We start from the raw sequence: 21645 nt of genomic DNA on the forward strand, positions 1-21645 counted from the left end.
TATCATTTCTGAGTTCGTCTTTTGCTGGGATTAGTGAGTAAAGATGGCATTTACTACATGAGTTTTGTTAGATAGAGATCAACGCATATTTATTTCTTCCATAGTAATAGCCTGTAATACGACACAAAACAGATTTGGTTGCTAAATTGTTTCCCTTGTCACTCTTATTACGTAAAGATTTTTTCTCACGTTATTAATGGAGATCATTTATTCACCAGAACATGGCATACACAAAGGGCATGTATAGTATATTTTTTCACTAACATCTTAGTGATAATTCTAGCTATGGAAGTCTGTTGATTTTTCAAATACTTGCTGAAATCAGTGGTGTTACCAGATAACTGCTCTATGCGGAGTAATCGAAAGATATTTTCTATTATGAAACAGATAAAAATATTTAAATCAAATTATATAGATTTTAAAGAAGAAACTTTATAATTATAAGTAATTGAGAATAATTTTTATGACTCTCCTCTACTTGGTACGAGGTACTTGATAATGACCTCTATGGTTCGAAAAATGTCGTACGGACGAAATAAATCAGTGGAAATCAACGAAGTCTCCTTTTCATTTTCGACTCACCTCTGGTTATGCTTTCCTAGATGGCAGCTAGCTTAAATAGGATCACTAGATTATAATTATGTATTGAGCCAATTTTTTAGTGTAACACCCTGAATTTTTCGGTGGTTGTCTTGGTGAAAGTAGTTTCCACGCCCCACGACCATGTTAACAATAGATGCGTTGCTATGGCAAAGTGCCAGCATCAAAACTTTTTTCATGAGGAGTTTGCTGAGGGCCTCTAGCGTTTCTTACTACCCGTATTGTGCATGAACACGTAGAAGAAGTCCTGAATGGGCTCCTCAGACGTTAATATAAACAGAATGACGTTCCGGATTGACTATCGCACCTGTTGCTTCAATGGTAAAGGGTCATATCTCTTTACATGCACGATCGAAGGCCACGCCGATTCGTAACCCTAGCAGCACCAAAAAGATTATATCTAGATTTAATACGTATCATAGTATACACTGCATACATATTAAAACTGTATAAAATACATGCAAATTTCCTCTACCACGCAGATAATATCTAGATATTATACGTATTATAGCTGCTGCCATAATATGGATTTTACATAGATTTAATACGTATAACTCGTCGTAAATCTGTATATTATATACATGTTATACATGTATGACCATCCCTGGTTACGCCGTAAGGATATTATTTGTATATTTTGAAGATTCTGGCATACGTAAAGGGCAATGGATCATCAGACATGTATAAAATATGTATAATAATCTGCATACCGATGTATTTCGAAATCTTAAAAATATACAGATATAATCCTTTTGGTGCTACTAGGGAAGTAATGACTTCTTATTATGGAACAATGAGGTTGTAAATGAATGCTTACGACTCGAATAATGGTGTTGGGGCAGGTAGTAGTACTTGATGGATGGCATCGGAAATCAGTCGGAAGGGAGACGGAAGACGTGACTTTGTTTATCTTTGTTTCGCGATGCGTCCCCGACTAGTTATTAACCTCACGCACGCCGCTCCTCTCCTTTTCGATTGAGCCACTGAAAAGCGTTACGCAACGAAGGCATGCTAATAGCTAGCGCAGCGCGGCGGTCTCTTGAGTGACTCCCTCCCTCAATAATATGCTTTTAATACGTTCGGAACGACCTGCGGAGCACGCGCAATTCGCTCCTCTTTCCATGTGAAGGGCTTCGCTCCACGTAATGATGTTGTTGGCGAAGGTTGGAAGGTCACATCGGTCGCCAGCGTTTTCTTCCGACATTTTCTCGCGTGAGATAGTTCCACAGAGTAAAGAGGTACGTCCAATCGAACGTCTTTTATGGCAGAAGGTACGCTGTATCCGAATAATTCCAGCCAGGGTGGATTTATCACTATCCAGGGCATGGATGTATGTGATTGTTAAACTAGTAAATTGTAAGAAAGGTCTAAATAGTCCGAAATTCGCTTGAAATAAAGACGACATTATTATTATTACCCATCACCTAGAAAAATTTGAACGAGATATGATGGTGACACTTGGAGGACTTTCATTGTAAGATTGACTCGAAATTTTTGGAACCAGCGCTAAATTAGGTGTAATGTAAGGAAGAAAACGTACAAGGCTCACGCCGCTTACGGAGAAAACTGCTCTTTAAAATTTGTTTTGGAACAACTAACTAATTTACATGGGACTCCATTTTCCGGCTGTTCCTCTGCCTAAGCTTGGCTTGAGGGAGAACAGTTTCGTCCCCTTTCCTGGAGACTTCCTCAGTTCGAGTCTTCTAAAAATGATGTCACGCGACGCGACACCCGGAACATGGTTTCTTATAGCAGGCATCGAAGAAACATGCAGCATAACTTATATGAATCATTCATCAAATCTAGAATCAATTTTATCTATATCTCCACTCAATTTTACAATCATTCAATATTTTCTCACTCGCATACTTCTCTTTCATGATTTATTTTCATCCATTATCTGTCACCACATGTATCTTAACCTAAGTCTTAGTGATAATTACCTTACTTTTCGTTGTAAGATGAAACTAGCAACTCATTTAAATTTCATAACTTCCAGTTAAACCTTTATAACCCAATGTTGCTTGTAAGCAACATCAAAAATGTTTAAACTTTAAGATCTGCTTAGGAGTTATCTAAAATGCCTATTATTGTGTAGTGCAAATTTTGATAACGAAATATTTAGCTGCCGGGATAATTATCATTTACAGTTAAATTTTCAAGTTTTCAAAATGAAAAATCTTGAAATTTGATTTCTTCCAGAATCAGCTCTGGGTTGGAAAGGGTTAATATGTTGACATCGGCTGTAGTTTTTTGTCTCGCCATTTAGAAACGGTCATGAGCGGTTTTGATTAGGATACTCATGAGTCCGTGGCCATTGTCAGGGGCGTCTGGCCAGGTCGGCTGGTCGGCGATCGCCGAGGGGCCCGAGCTTAGTGGGACCCCACAACGCTCGCATTCATCGTGGAGTGTACATGAAAGGTGTAATAAAAAAGGCTAGGATTATTCAATCAAAGTTTTTTTGCAATTATAAAATTCTACCTTTTCTTTAGTTGCTTCATTTACAACACTTGTGAAAAGATTATATGGAAAAATAAATGTAATAAAGGAGTCAGAAGATAAAAAAGATCCGAATGTTTTTTTTTTGAAAGGCTCGTTCGAAAATGTTATAATAGAGGTTTTTTTTAGGTTTTAGTTTACTTTCAAGAAACAAATTCTCTAAAGGGATGGTAGAACCACAATATTTGCCATTTTATAATAATAATTGCCATTTTAAATTAACCTTTATCTAGTTTTTAAGAGCCAGAAAAGCGTCAATATCCATTTCCGGGAATGCAATTTCCTATAATTTTCCGAGGGAGGACCCCCGATTTCGTTTATAAGGAGGGCTCCCAATCACCCCAGACCGCCCCTATCCATTTTAAAGACTGTCTGCAAGTCAAAAACTTGATCGTTGCTGTTAAAAAGAATACTAATAAGATTTCATAGTGTTTTAACGGTCAATACTGAAAATCGGTTGTACGTTTTGCGTTACTGTGATTATTTAATTGGTTATTTTTCTCATCGCGTCGATATGCACGAGATAAGTTTTATGATGGAGCTGTTTTGATTGCCTCGGTGTCTCCCTTCCTACAGCTTTCTCATATTATAATTTTAACTGCTCTCTGTGAGCACGTCGAGCCAACTTCTTTCAATTGTTTGGTAATTGTTGTGAGCGTGCTCTTTCAACTTGGGAATGATTCATTTTACGCCATCCTCCAACTTTTACGACGCATAACGCTACTTCCTGCATTTCTTCAGGTGGCTATTTTATTCGCTTCATACAATTCAAAACAGACAGTAACTACTGCATTGATTACACATACATATATTCCCACCAATTTGTGGTTGTTAATGGGCAGGTATCGTCGAACCTTGAAGCTTCTCATTTATGTAAATTGCACGCGGAAATGGAGGCTCAGTGACTCGTCCGTAGCTCCATAGTATTTAACGACTGGTGTAAATAAAATTGCTTTGGTCCACTGACCTCAGAATATTAATCGAAATGGAGCATTTTCATCGTATTCTCGCTTTTATTGCTCATTGCCGGAGACAACTGTTGCTCTATGTTGTTTTACTGCCTCTTTACCGTTGCAGAAAGAGTTGGCCGGTTCAGTCACATTCTCCTTTATTTTAATTGCTAATGAAATTATGCTAGCATTGTAGTTTCCAAGGCAACCGCGAAAGGCATTAATTTCGGAAAACGTCAGCTATTTGAATAAGTTATGTTGCATTTTTCATTCCTTACAACATGGCGAGTACGAAGAAAAAAAATCATTGATTTATTTTATTAAATAAGCTAAAAATATTGTATTTTATATAATGCATAACCATTTTTTAATAACATAACATGGACCGTGTCTGGAGCCTAATCATAGCCCAGATGAAGCAGAAGAAATGCTCAACATAACTCATTTGAGTCTAATACGTACTGGAGTTCGATGGTAGGGTAGGGTATATATTTACTGAGTTTTTTCCATGGAATTTGGATAAAAATGTCATCAAATAACAAACATTTTCTCAGAAAAATTACAAGAAACGGAAAAACACCTTTCATTTTTCCCCTCGTACGGAGAATCCATGCATTCATATTTAGCGGGAATCGCGAAAGAGAGATTCGATACGTTTCGGCATAACCATTCCACTAGGCGAGAGGCGTTACGAGTTATTCGGAGTACGAGGATACAGAAATGTGCGCGTTGTCAAAGAAATTACAGCCTGAGTTGGACCCAGAGTTTATTTAAGTCCTTAAACGTTCAAGGAGGAAACTTTATTCCTACACCCATGCGTTCGGCAAAATACCTCTCATTTTTTATCAGTCCTGAAAATGCAGTCCTTTTCTGAGATGAATTCTTCGAGTCAATATGAAAGAATTCTGTCCTAAATTGCACAAGCAATCTCAGACTAGCACGTGGCCTCTGAGTCGTTAGCGGCTCCCAATCTAATTCTTTTAAAAGCTGTAATAAAGGGTACCGGTCCGCCGTAGATTCTCTCGAGATCTTTACCTCGTATTCGCCATTAAAATTTATATTTTTCCTAGATAAAATTCTTTTATAATTCTTGGATTCTCTTTTTGTCCTGCCTTTCCTGATATACTGCCATCTGCCTTGATATTTCCTATAATTTCTCTCTAATATTCTGCTCTGCAAGTCACTAACTCTTATTCAGCCTAGCAGTTGCAGGTATTGCTGTTTGCCTTCTTGTTTTTTTTTAATTGTAGTAATTATAAAATGAAGGAAGGGAACACGAACAATGCCAGTGTTGTGGTCAGGATGCAACCAAGTCCCACGATGCTATTCAGAGTTAATATGGAAGCGGAAATCTCAAGACTTGCAACTCTCCAGAAACGAAATTAAATTTCTTGAGAGCACTCGTTTATTTTTATTTCCCGGATTTCGAGCAACATCGCGCATTTTCTGCTTCGTTTTTTCACTGCTGGATTTTTGTATGAATTTTTGCATTTGGATAAATTGCCAATCTGAGGGAGCACATTATTTTATTTGCGTTCATTGGCGGAATTTTTTAATGGTTTACTGGATATGTTGTGTACATCTATTACAAAAGAAAAGGAGAGATTCATTTTGAGCCGATTATAAGTTCACCTTAAATCGTGTCATTGCTTTGGATGATGCAGCACTTCTCTTTACCATTGGGGCCGTGGATTATGGGCGAGCCAATGGATTTTCTTCGCCCATATTCTTGACTGCCCTTGCCTCACGCCGCAAAATGATACTGCGCTTAGTCACTTCTTCTTTGTGTTCAGAGACGGGTAGAGTACTCAACCAAGGAAAAGGAACTGGCTGCATTGGCTGATACAGAAAAAAAATTAGGAGGGCGCAAAAGATACCTTGAACTAGCTTTACATTTTTCGTAACAAAAGATCATTAAGTCACACGAAAAGTTTATAAGAGCTTTAGTTAAACTGATTATACACATATACAAGACAATGCCATCGTATATTATGAAAGAAGTTACAATTGTGAATCTGCTATGTTCGGAATTGCGGGCAGCCACGCAAGGGGGGGCCGCGCCCCCATTTGTATCTGCATCTGAATGGGTGTAATTACGGTTAAAAAATTTACCAATTGTAATTTGAAATACGAATTGGACTAAAAATGCAGGTTCGATTACTTTCCGTGGAAATGTTTTTTTGATTCTGGACGAGTAATAAATTGGGGTAATGCCAAATTGAATAATTTCAAGGAAGTTTATATTATTGGAGGGATCTCGACGTTGCAAATGTTAAAAAAACGGTAGATCTGTTAGTTTGATTGCCTATACCTCTGTATTGTGAATGCTGAATGGAATTGTATCCCTCGCTGTGCTCCGAAGCGCCCGGGAAGATGAGAGGGGCGTAGCCGGCAGGAAACAGTGTCCCCGTGTGGGGAATTACGCCCTATCCACGCCCTTCGACGCGATTCGCTGTCCTGTGATTGGAAGCAAGACTATTTTCTGCGGTTATACGCTGTGTAGAGCCAGAAATCTGAGTCCATGCATCATCACAGAGAAATGATTCCTCTGTGGTAGCTATTGTTGAGTTTCTATCTAAACCTCAATGAAGCGTTTTTCTGTCATGATGTCTGTGGGCGAGGATATCGTGCTCGTATACCAGCGTTTTTTCTCTGAATTATATGAGAAGAAGATTGTAGAAGCGGAGCTAGCCGTTAGTAATAGATAGAAAAGGTATTAATTAATGGAAGTACGTTTACGCGTCTAATAATTGGGGTGAAGTATTGTTTTGAAATTTCATTTTGTCACCCTGGTAGGATCGAGTTATTATTGAGAACTTTTTCTCCTTCGGGCTTTGAACTCAGTCCCCTGTTCTTGTTGGCCATGACATGCGCCTTCGTTCTTAACAGACTGTTTTTGGTAAATTTTTACAAGAGGTACAATCCGGATTTCGCCTTCAAACCTTCACTTTCATATTGGAATGGCGGTAAATGAGTTTCACGGAACATGTTTGAAATTGTAAACAAGAGAAAAATATCCCTAGTGATGGTCCAATACATAACAGAGTGGGAGGTAGAAGTGGGTAAATCACTTTCTGGGCACATGTACGGGCTGGTCAACTAGAAAAAAATATCCTTCGAGCTGGTTCAGTTGGTAAAGTGGGTAAATCACTTTCTGGGCACATGTACGGGCTGGTCAACTAGAAAAAAATATCCTTCGAGCTGGTCCAGTTGGTAAAGTGGGTAAATCACTTTCCCATGACTCTTCTTTTATTATGATGGTAATGTTTGCGCATGCGCAGAAGGTGAAGTGCGTAAAGTAAAGGGTGAGTAAGTGAAGATCGTAAATGGCGGCGCATGCGCAGAACCCGAAAATCGCTATCCATAAAAGTTAAAATATCTCGAAAACTATTAATTTCCGCCAGGAATGAATGTCACCACGTTAATCAGGAGGCAAAAATACTACAGGAAAGTGAAGGTTTGAAGGCGAAATCCGGATTGTACCTCTTGTAAAATAATACCCTGTTTTTAATTCATTCACATTGTTATCGCAGAAATTCCTATATGGGTCATCAATTAATAGCATGTACAATTATTCCTTTATGGTATTCCGTCATTCGATTCGTATTTCTCTAATTTCAATAATAATAGAGTGAGGTTAGGGGTCCCAAAAGAGCAATCTTTTGGTGGGGTTGGGATCCGATGCATCTTACAGCAGAGAAAAACCAAAATATATCAGCATCAAAGCAAGATTATGAACAGAAAAGTGTTCTTTAATTACAAAAATATCACAATCAGTGTGCAATAACTATAAAATAAAAATTATAATGACAAAAAAGGATATGGATACTTAATTGCTTAATAGTGTTGTGCGGAATATCACTCTCTCGATTTCATGATGAAAGTTACCCATCGTTCCCGATTGACATGGAAACCATTGTTGGCTAGTAGCTGACTCGAGAACAATGAATTGTGACACCCCGCTTATTAACGCGTAAAAAAAAGAATCTTCATAAAAAAAGAGAAATTTTATAAATTTTTAGAATGAAATTAAATAATCTTAGTAAAAACGAGAAACTTTATGAATTTTTAGAATAAATTAAAAGAAAGGCTTAAAACAAAAAGAGAAAATTTATTAGAATTTAGAATAAATAAAAAAGAGAAATTTTACGCACAGAGAAGCGTTAATTATTATAAAATCATCAAAACCAGTGCACGGTAACAGCAAAAATAGAAATCGTTTGACAAAAAAAAATAAATGAGTTTGTACTTAAATTGCTTTATAGTGCTGTGAAGAATAACACTCCTCTCGATTTCATGATGAAAGTTACCCATCGTTCCCGATTGACTTGGAAACAATTGTTAGCCAGCAGCTGAATCGAAAACAATGAAAAGGGCAGTTTCGTTCGTAAAAGAAAACGGAAGACATTGATTGCGATTCGTTACCCACCTTTAGTGTATTCATAATATACAAATTATTTGGTGTTACAAATCTCAGTTCAGACAAATGGCAATGGTCAATTTTCACCGCATTTGAAAAAAGCCAGATTGGCGCCCATGCGATGCCACTCCACATGACGTCACAGGGACCTAGTTTCTATACGAGTAGATAGGAGTTTTACTTCGTCTGAGATTGCCAATGCATGCATGAGGCATAGAGCTCAGGGAAACATCTCTTAATAATCACACATTAAAAATACCTAAGTTCGGAAAGTTTTCTTCGTTTGATAAGTTATTAATAATCCTTATTTAAGCCAAGCGCTACCAGCTACCAGGGTACTCTGCTACCTGCTAGCATTCTGCGTCATATCAGCGTTAAAATCCTCGCCCCAAGGTCACCTCACTTGCGGCAACGGGAACTAGAACGACGTGACACGGAGTTTTCCCGGCATTCATACTTAGCCGTCGCGTTTTCGCGCGCTTGAAATTTTTCACTTTTCATTTAATCGGGAAAAATTGATATCGTCATTAAAAAATCTAAAAGCGTGCAATACGTACTCCAGGAGTAATAATATTTAGATTTAGGCAATAAAAAAATAATAGGAAACCACCCTATTCTCGGGTTTCCCACCGGGCAAGGCTTTGGATTTTAGGCCTAAATGTTTCTAAGGCTGAGTCTGCCATCGTTTTCGGGGGAAGAATGTGGAGCCAAATTCTTGACGGTGTTTTAGTATTTATTTATTTATTTAAATACGAAAACAAAGGTATTTATTTAAATAAATAATATACCGACAGAAATTCTAAAAGCGGGAACCAGATCGACGTCACACGGGGTTTTCCCAGCATTCATACTTAGCCGTCGCGTTTTCGCGCGCTTGAAAATTTTCACTTTTCATTTAATCGGGAAAAATAGATATCGTCGTAAAAAATCTAAAAGCGTGAAATGCGTACTCCAGGAGTAATAATATATCGATTCAGGCAATAAAAAAATAATAGGAAACCACCCTATTGTGCACCCTCGCTTATTAACGCGAATATAAGGAAGAGAATCGCCTAACGGGCCATTTCGTTTGCTATCTCTCTCTCTCTTCCTGCCGCAACAGTTGAGGAGACGAATTAGCGCCGGGTCCCATCCGGCATAATGACCGCGTTTTTTTCCCACCCCACCACGCCGCAAATTGAAGGAATTGTTCACCCCGGCAACTCTCGTCTTCAACATTCGTATCGTATCGCCGTCCGCTTCCCACGACCACCACTTTGCCCTTTGTTTCAGAGCTTGGAGAAATTTCACTCCCGAGCGAGGCAGGGAAGTGCTCAAAGGTATTAATTTCGGTCCATATGGGAAAAAGCTTCCGAGACGGGAGAGAGAAATCATTTTTTTACGCAAGGGAAAAGTGTTTTGAAATGAGAATGTCAACCGCAGTAATTATTTTTAGCCGCAGAATATTGCAGCTAGAAGATAGTGGATTCCGCTCTACGTATTGAAATTTCCTGAGATTAGTGATAAATTGCTCACTTTTGTTTGAATCGTCAGCGTCGCTACGACATATTTGTGTTGAATAGCAAGAGATGTATGCCTTTTATTTCAATTGTGAGTTGGTTTAACTTATTCCCGCCGACAGATAGTGGCGCCAAAAATTTTTTTGGGTACAGAAAATTATTGTACAGCCCACATAGTACAGAAAAGCCATGGGGGATGTATTTGTTATAAATAGGTCCGTAATATAGATGAAATATTCTCTTGCGGCTATATTATGAAACTTGTATCATAGTAAGTGCATGTGGGTGGAGATTCGTTGGGTAGATGTAGGATTGTGCTGAGAATAAAATCGGTCAACCTTTTCTGCGGCTGCGTTCTGAAGCTTATTTTCCGAATTTAATTTGCCTTGTCGATAGGTTTTGTTTGGACCAATGCTTTGTTTAGATCAATTGTTCTCATGCCCCTTTATCATGAAACCAGTATCCTAGTACTCAGATGTAAAGATGATAATTAGTTAACATTTTCTGCGGCTGCAATCTGAAGCATCTTTTCCAAATTATAGTGTCTTATCAATAGATGCTTTGTATAAATCAATTATTCTTATGTCGCCAGGTCATGAAACCATTAATGTCGTTAGAAGATTTAGAGAAAAAAAATTGGTCAACCTTTTCTGCGACTGCAATGTGAAGCATTATTTCCTAATTTAAGTGCCATAATCAATAGATGCTTTATTTAGATCAATTACTTTCATGTCGCTAAGTCATGAAACCAATATCATCGTACGTAGATTTAGAGAAAAAAAAATGGTCAACCTTTTCAGCGACTGCAATGTGAAGCGTCATTTCCTAATTTAAGTGTCATAATCTATAGATGCTTTATTTAGATCAATTACTTGTATGTCGCTAAGTCATGAAACCATTATCATCGTACGTAGATTTAGAGAAAAAAAACTGGTCGGCCTTTTCTGCGGCTGCAATCTGAAGCATCTTCTCCTAATTTGATCCCTAGCCTTCCAACAATGACGGAATACGAAACACCCACCTGTATTTCCTCTCCCGCGAAATCTCAAATTAGGGGGCCCGAGACCCACAATTTTCTCCGCGGTTGCGGAGCCGAGAGCGGTATATCCCTCCCATCAACGCGAGTTCTTGGCTCTCACCCGTGAGCGTTTTATTATCTCACATTTGCCGTCTCCTGTGAGAGGCATCGTTCCCCATTGGTGCAAAAGGGCGTCCGTAAAAATTCCACTCTTCGCGCCAAATCTACCAGTTGGCCGTGCGCGCGCGCCTGTGCGTGTCCGGTCAACCGTAAAGGTATGCACAGACACAGAGAATGGACGTTTTGAGGGAATGGAGGTAATTTTTGTGTACACTTGGGTCTCGATTCTCTCACCGTTAGTCCTCAGTCGACCGTGACTGCGTCGTGTGATGTTTTCCAAGGTGATTGTTGGCGCTGTTTCCGAGTTTCTAGCTCGGTCAGGGATCAGCCATCATAGTTTGACAATTTTTGGACTTACAAGGGAAGTCTCTCAAGTGCCACCACCAATTCTCGTTCAAATGTTGCTAGGTAATACGAAATGGATATCCATGTCTAATAGTTTTTCTTTCGGCCGCCAACTCTACAACAACAATAACTTTTCGAGATATTAGGGATGGAAAGTACCAGAGAAATGCCTATATTTCTGCAAAACGCAGTGCAACAATGAACCCTTGTGCTGCATTGCTAGGTTGGTATATTTTCCCGGTACTTTCCTTCGCTGGTATCTCGAAAAGTATTGGGCGTTGGTGGCTGAAACAAAAACTATACCTTACAGTCACTCGTGATACCACTATGTATGTATGCATTGTGTCCTATAAGCCTATTTACTGCTGGGAATGTCCCCGTAAATGTACTTTTTAGGATAATTGTGACCGATCCGTGAACGTTGGCTGTAATCAAAGTAAACACTGGTAGAAGTGCAGGGAATGAGTTAGTTTGCACTCGTATGATTTTATTTTCAGTTGAGCTAGTTGTACTGTGTGACCGTAATGATTGATCATAATTTTTCCTTGGGATGTGATGTTTAAGACATAACTTCGCGAAGCATTACAGTAAAGTAAGAAAAAGAAGGTAAACTGTGAGCGTTCGGTAATGAATTTTAATGTATTGATGAGACAATATCAAAAATTTCTCCAAAAAATACGCATTGACCCTTATTTGATTGCCAATTTTTTGGTCAAAGTAGGCGTGGCTTATCCTACCCAATAACCCTATTCCTGCCACACTTCGCTTCACGCTCGGAGCCAATGGTACCCCCTCCAGTATATTCCAACCGCTTCGGATGTTTTCAAAGCCAGAGTATCACTTCCGAATATTTTCCGTGTCATCTGTCTATACCTACATCTGCGCACCACCCCACAAGCCGCCTTCATAGGTGTGTGGCGGAAGATGTTAGAGCAACAGCCGTTAACTTATACGAGAATGCAAAATAAAAGTGTGCGGATTTAGGGGGGGCACGTGCCCCCCCAGACGCTTAGAAAATAGGCATGATTTATACACGGTTATCATTACATTCGTTTCATTTCGTGTATTACGGAGCCTCTATCTTTTAATCTAATATTAATAACTTTCATATCAAAATAAAAAAAATATTTTCTACAGTAACTGTTGTATTTTGTTTTTAATCTCAAATATGAGAAGACCTGTAAGGCCACTGGTGCGGTGTTAATAGTGATATGACTGACTGAGTTCGACCAAACACTTATAAGTGTAGACCAAACACTTATAAGATTAAGGCCTCAAATAATTATTTAAGGCCTTGATCTTCGGGGAAATAGCGAATTACTATACGCATCATTTCGGCCAAATATATTATTTACTATTTAGTTTATGACAAATTCACCTGGAACCTATAATAAATCGTGTTAAACCGGGAAGTGCCTATGTTGGACGTAGGAATATACCATAAGTAAAATATATGTGTGGCGGGTTGCGTAATTTAGTGAACCCTCGTTCACCCGTTGCAGTCTCCGGAAATTTTTGGTTCCAAAATTCGAGTTTGGCGTTTTTTTTCAGAACCAACGTTGGGTCAAGAGAAATGAATGAAACATTTCAGGAATCGCGCCTTTATCTACTGATCAAATAATTAATTTAATTCGAGGTAAGTATGACATTTTCGGAGCCTGGACTATTCTAGTGTGGGAAACTACCTGAGAATCGCTATTTCCGTAATGTTTAATAATTTGGGTGGAAGGGGCAAGAGGGAAAAAATGTGGTATTTGGGACTTTCCTCCGGATCGTTTTCGACCCCACATCCAAGAAATTTTTTCAGCTCTGCAACTCTTCCGGAAGTGGCCTGGATTTTGTATAAGTGAGTCACTCACCAAATCAGATTTTGAGAACCCAATGATACAGGCGATATAATTAGCCTTAAGGAGAGTAGAAGAAAATTCGGCCGTTCTTACAATTGACGCGGGAAACTCAAAAATATAATTTTGTTTCATTTAAAAACACCACCCGTGAACGTTTTAATGCTATTATATTTTACTGCCCATTTGCAAAATCCAGTGATTTAATAGTGATCGAAAGAAAAGGTCTTCTGAAGATTTGCAAATTGAATGCAATTTCCTGAAATGAGCGGCAGTTTTTATTTCTTTGAATGTCACTGCGGTGAAAACGAAAATTTTGTCGGTTGATTGAATTCGTGACTGCCTTCGACCTTATTGCGGCCATTTCAATGATTATCCACATTCTAAATTCTCCTCCTCGCTTCTCTGTCGAGATCTTCCAACTTTTGAAAAAATCGTGACCATTCGTTAATTCCCTTTTTCTGTCTGTTATTGCGACTCTCTCAGAGCAAGAAGTTGCTGCATTTTATTTTGAAATATTTCGAAATTCTCATTAATCTTATGTCAATTTACCTGACTTGATCTTTTTCCACGATCTGTAGAAACAGCATCTATTGTTAGCAAATGCATGGTTTGGGGAAAGTTTTTTTATTAATCCTACAATCTTCGTTTTACGAGAGGTTTTTCAAACCGCATTGGGACTTATTTAAGGAACTAGGAGGTATATTCTTCATGGCTTTGTAACCGATCTGCAATATTATTCTGCGTTGGTGGAATTGAGAAAACGTCGTTACACGATACATTAACACTCTTACACGTTTACGTGTTTGTTAAATATAGGAACGAACTTGGTAGATGGGGGCAGAGTATGTACGAATGCATGAAACAAATTAGAACAGCTGTCTGTCAATCTAGATTATATTTTCTGTGTATGCATTCTTACGCGAGTAGGATGGTTACTCGGTGCATTTTCGCGTCTATGCATTTACACATTAAGTTGTATGTACTTATTAATAACCTGGTCTTTTCCTGTGAATATCTAGCGTGTAATTAATTTCTTCGAAAAGTTCCTCGCCGCATCCACCTACCACTTTTGTCTCAGGCTCTCGACCCCTTCACGTAGGTCACCTCTCATTCATTCTTATTCGTCCTTATTCATGTCACACCGTCCATTGTTCTCGCTGTTTGGGAATGACAGTTTCACCTGGCGTTGATTTTTTTGGTGCCAAATATGAAAGTCAAGGTTTCAGTTTCACGTTCAGGGTCACGCCCACAGCGTACCACGAACATTGTAAAAGAGGATGCTCAAATTTCTTCTAGTTGTGTTGTCACTCACCGCTCAATTTAATGAGTTTACGGAAGTCGCCACTCGCGTCGCTGACTGGCAATTGATCCGAATTTCCCGGAGAAATGAGGTATAATCGGTGGTGTTAACCGACGTTTATATTCACAGTGATATGATCTAGCCTATTAATAACTTATCAATACTATTCTTCGCAATTTAAAAGACTAGGCAAACTTATGGACCAAACGGGATCTCAAAACGCTCATCGCTGCGTTGCGGACGTTTTCGAAAACCGATTATAAAATGATCTAGCCTATTAATAACTCATCAATACTATTCTTCGCAATTTAAAAGACTAGGCAAACTTATGGACCAAACGGGATCTCAAAACGCTCATCGCTGCGTTGCGGACGTTTTCGAAAACCGATTATAAAGTGACAGAATGGCAACAGAAATCAACCTAGAAAGGAGCCTCTATGCAAATTGGTAAATGCAAAGAGAACAGAGGGCGCCCAATTACACTGTGCCCACGAATATTGCAAAAGAGGGTCCTTCAGTCGGCCTCTATATTGGTTGTCTCCCACCGCGCGTTTAAATCTGTTTACAAAAGTCGCCACTCGTGTCGCTGATGGACAAATTGATCCGAGTTTCACTGGGAAATAAGGTATAATTAGTGGTATTAACCGAAATTTATACACATTTCTACGTGATATATCAAATTCATTACTTTTCAATGATATTCCTCGTAATTACTAACATTATAATGAAATATATCGGAAAAAGGTGGATCGAAATTCAACACCGCGCCGCGGACATTATTGAAAACCGATTAAAATGCGACCGAAGTGGCAACAGAAATCAGCCTTTTTTGAGCTGGAATTGGTCCTCCTCTATCCAGTCCACTTGGCCAATGCGGTCATAGAGACCTCTATGAATGCGGTAATTTTTGAGGTAGGGTATTTACATTTTAAACATTTCCCTTTAAAATGGTTAGGTGATTTAACTATGGGAGACTTTCAAACATTCACTTTATTGTTTATGGTTAACTAAATGTAGAAATTACAAAAAAGACACTAACATCATAAATGTCGCATACCAGTTTTTCCACCTCCATATTCTTTTGATTCTGTATTAGGATAGAGACAGTAAGATAGCTCACTAGCACTATTAGTGGCATTATTATTTATTGTTTTTTTTGGTCAGGGCAACAAATTTCTAATAGGACGCAAAATAAAAGTTTCAGTATTTCACACAGATGCAAGTCAAAAACCAGGACATTTGGCGGTTCCAGGGACAAGCGGGAGTCCGGGGGACAAGAAGACACTGGGACAAGCGTTCTGAAAACGGGAATGTCCCGGGTAAACTGGGACGTATGGCTTTAGTTGTTCATCATGCTGTTTAACCATATGTTGCTCAATATAGTTATTAAGATAAGCCTTCCATTATCGTTGTATCTTTGTAGGTATAATACCAAGGGAGAAGACAGAGATCAAGACCGTGAGGATAGTGAAGCGCGAATCGGAGCGCAGGCATCGCGACCGCAGCAGCAAGAGAGTGGTGCTGGTCGAGGACACTGCAGAGGGTGGAGGAGCCACTTCCCCGTCCTCTTCGTCCGCCCTGAACCGCGTCCTCGAGGAGGAGCCAGCCGAAGGAGACGAGGGAGAAGGGGAGGAGACGGAAGGAGTGCCGGAGGGTGCCGCAGCCATGGCGGCCTACCACTCCCCGCACCATCACCTCATGCAGACGGCATCGGCCGCCACAACCCCTGTGGCGTCCACTTCATCCGTGCCTTACAGCTCGGGCTTCCTCACGTCCCCCGAGGATGACCCCATCCTGTCGCAGTTCTTCCAGAGGTCTATGTCACTGCCGAGGGTGCTGGGGAAGCAGCCGAGGGGACACCAGCCGTCCTCCATCCCGCCCCCGCCCCCCCTGAGGGTCGCCTCGCCCAGGGGCAGCTCAGCCGCTGTCCGGAGGCAGCAAATACTCCAGCAGAGAAGGGTAAGTACTAACCCATTCCTCGGTTTCCTTGGAGCCTCAATTGCTCATGAGCTGATATTTTTCATATTGCGTCCAACTATAAGAGGTAAGATTTGGAATATAGTCGGTTTTTCCCTAGTAGCACCAAAAGGATTATATCTAGATTTAATACGTATCATAGCATACACTGTATACATATTATATACGTATAAAATACATGCAAATGTCCTTTACCACGCAGATAATATCTAGATATTATACATATTATATCTGCTGCCATAATATGGATTTTATATAGATTAAATATGCATAACTCTCGTAAATCTGTATACTATACATATCTTATACATACCTGATGATCCCTGGTTACGCCGTTAGGATATAATTTGTATATTTGAAAGATTCTGGTATACATCAAGGATCATGGATCATCAGACATGTATAAAATATGCATAATACACAGATTTGCGAATCTGTATACCAGTGCATTTTGAAATCTTAAAAATATACAGATATAATCCTTTTGGTGCTACTAGGGTTATTGTTTACATCCCTAGCAATGATCACACGAAGCACATTTGTTTGTTTCTTTGTACTAATTCATGATAAAATCATTTATCAATGTTGATAAATCCCAAAGTATATGACTGTCGGTGATGAAGAACTTATTATTTCTTTTGAAGATTAGGTGAACTCTACTTTATTCACATTCTCATGTTCATTTCTCCCATTATTCCCATTGATCATCACTGCAAACAATTTTACTGTTTTAAACCACTTTGTTTTTCTTGTTTGCTGTGAAAAATTCAGTTGTCTATTAGGTGTGAGGGGAGGAATAAATAAAGCACAAGGTGTCATGAACCTATTTCAGTGCATGAATCCCTCAATTTTAAATTGTAGACTTTGTGTGATAATTATCATTACTGTTCATTGCCACCAATATAGAAATGACTAAAATTTTAGGGGCCTTTAAAAGTGCCAGTTAATTGTTAAGTTTTGGGGATATTAGATAATTGTACATAATTGAAGTCTCACTTTGTCTCCCTTTTTTGAAATTCTATAATTGATGATGGGTTTGGCCTTAATGTAGGTACTTCTGCTGGTCTTTCTCCGTGTCAGGAGAATATTTTTTTCATTTTCAAGTCAATGTCATACAAAATATTTCATTTATTTATTCATGGTATTTAATAATGTGCTTTTACTTGTGATTGCTGCTAAAAATCTAATTAAAATCAAGAGGAAGTATATTTTTAGATGAATAGAGCTCACCTATTTTTGCTGCCTATTTAAACTTATGAATGAGCATAATGCCATGCTTAATTTATTTTAGCTTGTCAGAATTAGAGGTTAGATCTGCTTGCTTTGATATGACTATTAGTATATTAGTAGCAAAAGCAGTTTTACAATTATTGACGCATGAAAAAGAGATTTCATAGCTGGGAAAAGATGTTACCTTTAGATATGGTCTATTTGAATCAGAGTGTTTCATTTCAATGTTAATACAGGTGTTGTTAAATTTGGTTAAGTTTTCACTTTCAATATATTTTTCATTTTCTTATTTTCATTTTTCTAAATACACAGCTCATACAAAAACAGGGATAAATTCTGCTGTAAATAATCAACTTCACTGTAATGAATTACCTGTTTTCCTAAGATGTGGAAGTTTTTATTCAAATGGTAGATCTTAAATATTTTGGTGGCTGTCAGGATGATTGAAATCTTCAAAATAAATAATTTTGAATTCATTGGTGCTGGTGATGACAGGAAATAATGCCATCACCAAGGAAAAAACTTTCCTTAGGGTTATTATTTTTAATGATATGTAATAAATTTCTTTTTTTTCAATCAGAGGACTGTGCAATAACTATATTTTCATGGAGCCTACATTTTTCAGTGTTAAAGTGATTTCATTTTTGTTGGTGAAACTTTAAAGCACCATTCGTTCAATGACACCATTTTCTATTTCTGCACAAAGTCAGTTTCCTCTGTGTTTGATCAATATCACACTTTTTCTCAGCTATGGGGAAAGCATTTTGAAAAAACATGCTAAGAGCAAAATACGTCTCTTTGGCATGCATCATCTCTCAATTTCTCAGTCCATCTCTATCCACTTATCTTTGTTGTTTTTTATGTGTTGTTTTTGTGTTATGTGTCTAACCATGTGGCATGTCCCTCACATTAAACCTAAGTGAAAATGAAAAGTCAAAATGATATCAGAAAAGTCGTAATACCATTATTTCTTTGAAGTGAAATGGTAATATAAACTATACTAAAAAATATTTATATCTCTTGTCAGATAAATTTCCAAGGCATATTTTCATTGAAAGTGAAGGCTACTGCCCAAAAGGATAGTGGCCAACAAACATGTACATAATGCATTAATTGATTGCATGAATTTATTTATAATGTGAGTCAAATTATGTCTTTTCTGCCTATGATGAAATGTAGGTTATGCATATGGTGTCCTCAGTGCCTTTTTGAACTCCCTGTTAAAAGATACAAGAAACTGCTTGCAATCTTTGATTAACCATTGTCTTATATGATTTTCCCTAAATCCAACTATTCAATCAGTTGTGGTCTGTATGCCGTAAAAATAACCATCCTTGTGTGATGAATTGCCTGGGTATAGGGGAGCAGTAGAGTGTATTTTATATTATACTTCCAAGTATTTGCAAGCTCTTACAAAGTAATTTCACTCTTATTTCACCTTTCACTTTGCCTAGATTTTTTTCTTAAGGCCAGCCATGAAGTTTGTAAAGTTGGCTGTTGATCACTCATATATCATACCATGGACGTCATCAGCTATTATTTATTGGGGGGGAAGCGTACTTTGTGCCTGGAAGTATACGGGTAATTTAAACAAAAGCAGTGACAATATTGAATGTAAATATCAAAACCATATATTCTTTGTCTATATACACTTTGTCTATCAATAACACTGGAGTGTTTTGCAGGTTCATTTAATGATGCAAATCTATTGTTTCAATACTCTATATCGTAAGAGAATTAAAAATTGACTCTGAATATTGGGTGGTGGAACTTCCCCTCGTACCCAAAGGGGATGGTACCCTTGCATCATATTGTAGCAAGGCCTGATTTCGACTAAAGAATACTCTCCTGAGCATTATTCGATATCATTTTGACTTCTGTTTCCACTTTGGTGTTTGTCACCCATCTCCCCAAAATGCACGCATACGCTCAAATGTAAAAAAAAATGCATGTGCCGTGCAGTCGGATGTTCGAGAGAGGCCAAGGTCAGCTCACGAGCAACTCTTCGGAGCCACCTCACCGGACGATTCGCCCATCCCTCAGACGCAGCACCACCTACCCAATCACCACCTCAACAACCTTGCGTACCCCTTGTACTCTCCCTCCTCCCCCTCCTCCCACTGCTCCGCCTCCCCAACCAATCCGCTTTACCCCCAGCCGCAGCCCGGCACGGTGCCCGTGTCGGATCGGGCTTACCCTCCCCCTCCACCCACCCCAGACTCCCCACCGCTGATTGCGTACAAGAGTGAGGCTGCACGAGAGATTGCACTGGAGATGGCGGCGGCGGCGTTGCACTCTGGGTCGGAGGATTGGGCCAACGGCGGAGGGAGAGGGAGGGTGAAGAAGAGAGCGACGCCCAAAGAGAAACGGAGGCACTACACGGTGTCGTGCAGCAGGCCTCTCGAGTTGGAATCGATCGTGATTCCCAAAATGGTACTTCTTTGAAAGGAATGGGAGAATTATGGTTATGGCTCCTGAAAGACAACATTTGGGGTGGATTTTATGTTGGAGTAAAAATTGGTTTTCTCTATTGGAAGCATACTGAGTGGCATAAAACTATGTATTTATGTTTTCATATGGTTTGCAGTCTGTCAGTGTATTTAATAATCATGACCCTCAAAGATAGTCAAAATTACAAGGAAGATCACGGATCTTTGACCAATGTGTATCTCTTTACTGAAGAGAGAGACCCTCCCGAATGTGATGATTATAGGTGCCCATCAAATATTAGACATATCCTGATAGATTGTGTTAAGTACTGCAACGCACGAAGACAGATTAATCTAGGGGGATCCTAGAAGCCCTTTTAGGAGACCACCGTACCAACTTATAAGTATATTATATTTAATTAAATTATGCATTTCAGTTCCTTAAAGAAATAAATATTTTTAATAAAATCTAATCATGCTCACTCTTTGTATGAAGATATCATATGAAGTTGCTTTCTTTCTACATAAGTTTTGAAATTAAATGACACAGTAGTGGTGCGAAATGACCTAGCCGTCGACACACCCTTAGTTTAAATACTACTACTACTACTGCAAAGAAGATTTATGGGATTTTACACCGTTTAAGGATAATGGATGACTTGCTCATCAAAATATTAGAAGGAGATATGGAGGACCTTCCTAACCCAGAGTGAAACATGAGAAATCTTCACTGCCATTGTTTGCTGGGAAAAAAACCAGATATTACTTTGTCATCAAAATATATAATGCCAGAAGAATAATCATTACTACATATGTAAGTAACTGCTAATAGCTAAGGTCAAAAGGATTAGGCTTTGGTTAGTGATTTGTAAAATCAAAAACTAGATCAACTATGAATCCCAAATACTTTTTATTTTTGAGGTTTGAATGTTTTTTGCTGAACATAAAAACAAAATTTTAATCCTTCTAATTTTATGGAATGTGTCCTTCATCACTTAACTTTCTTATACATACATCTCTTATCTGATAAATTATTTTGTGGCCTTATCATCATAAGGGTTTGAATTCTTTATTGAAAATGAATTATTCTATTTTCATATTATCTAGTAAGCATTTTAAAATTCTCTTTCTGACTTATAAAATTGTAGCATAAGAAATCAATCGTAGATTAACATATTTACACAATTAGTTGAAGAATGTGATATGGCTTCATTTTAAGTTGACTCCATTTGTTTCTGACAAGTAAAGCAGTGTGGAACCATTTTTCATGATATGAGTACAAATTGTTGTGACGTTCTGGTTGAAAGCTATATATCAAATGAAGGTTTTATTTTAATCGATAGGAATTTGGGCAGATATGGCTTTGTAAATAGATATTCTCTATGACAAGTATTTTTATAATGGACTGCAT

At 38.5% G+C, this 21645-nt stretch overlaps 1 protein-coding gene across 8 annotated transcripts in view; it reads left to right on the plus strand.

The window, feature by feature from the left end:
* The window catches only part of LOC124162285, a 568759-nt gene that overhangs the window by 530267 nt on the left and 16847 nt on the right, over positions 1-21645 (plus strand). For 7 of the 8 annotated variants that reach the window (XM_046538768.1, XM_046538767.1, XM_046538763.1 and 4 more), the window contains 2 exons: positions 16022-16557; positions 19768-20238. In XM_046538768.1, coding sequence (XP_046394724.1) covers positions 16022-16557; positions 19768-20238 — 1007 coding nt within the window. The remainder of the gene's footprint in view (positions 1-16021; positions 16558-19767; positions 20239-21645) is intronic. The other variant, XM_046538770.1, reaches the window with a different exon arrangement.

The sequence above is a fragment of the Ischnura elegans genome, chromosome 7, assembly GCF_921293095.1.
Source record: "Ischnura elegans chromosome 7, ioIscEleg1.1, whole genome shotgun sequence".
NCBI lineage: Eukaryota > Metazoa > Arthropoda > Insecta > Odonata > Coenagrionidae > Ischnura > Ischnura elegans.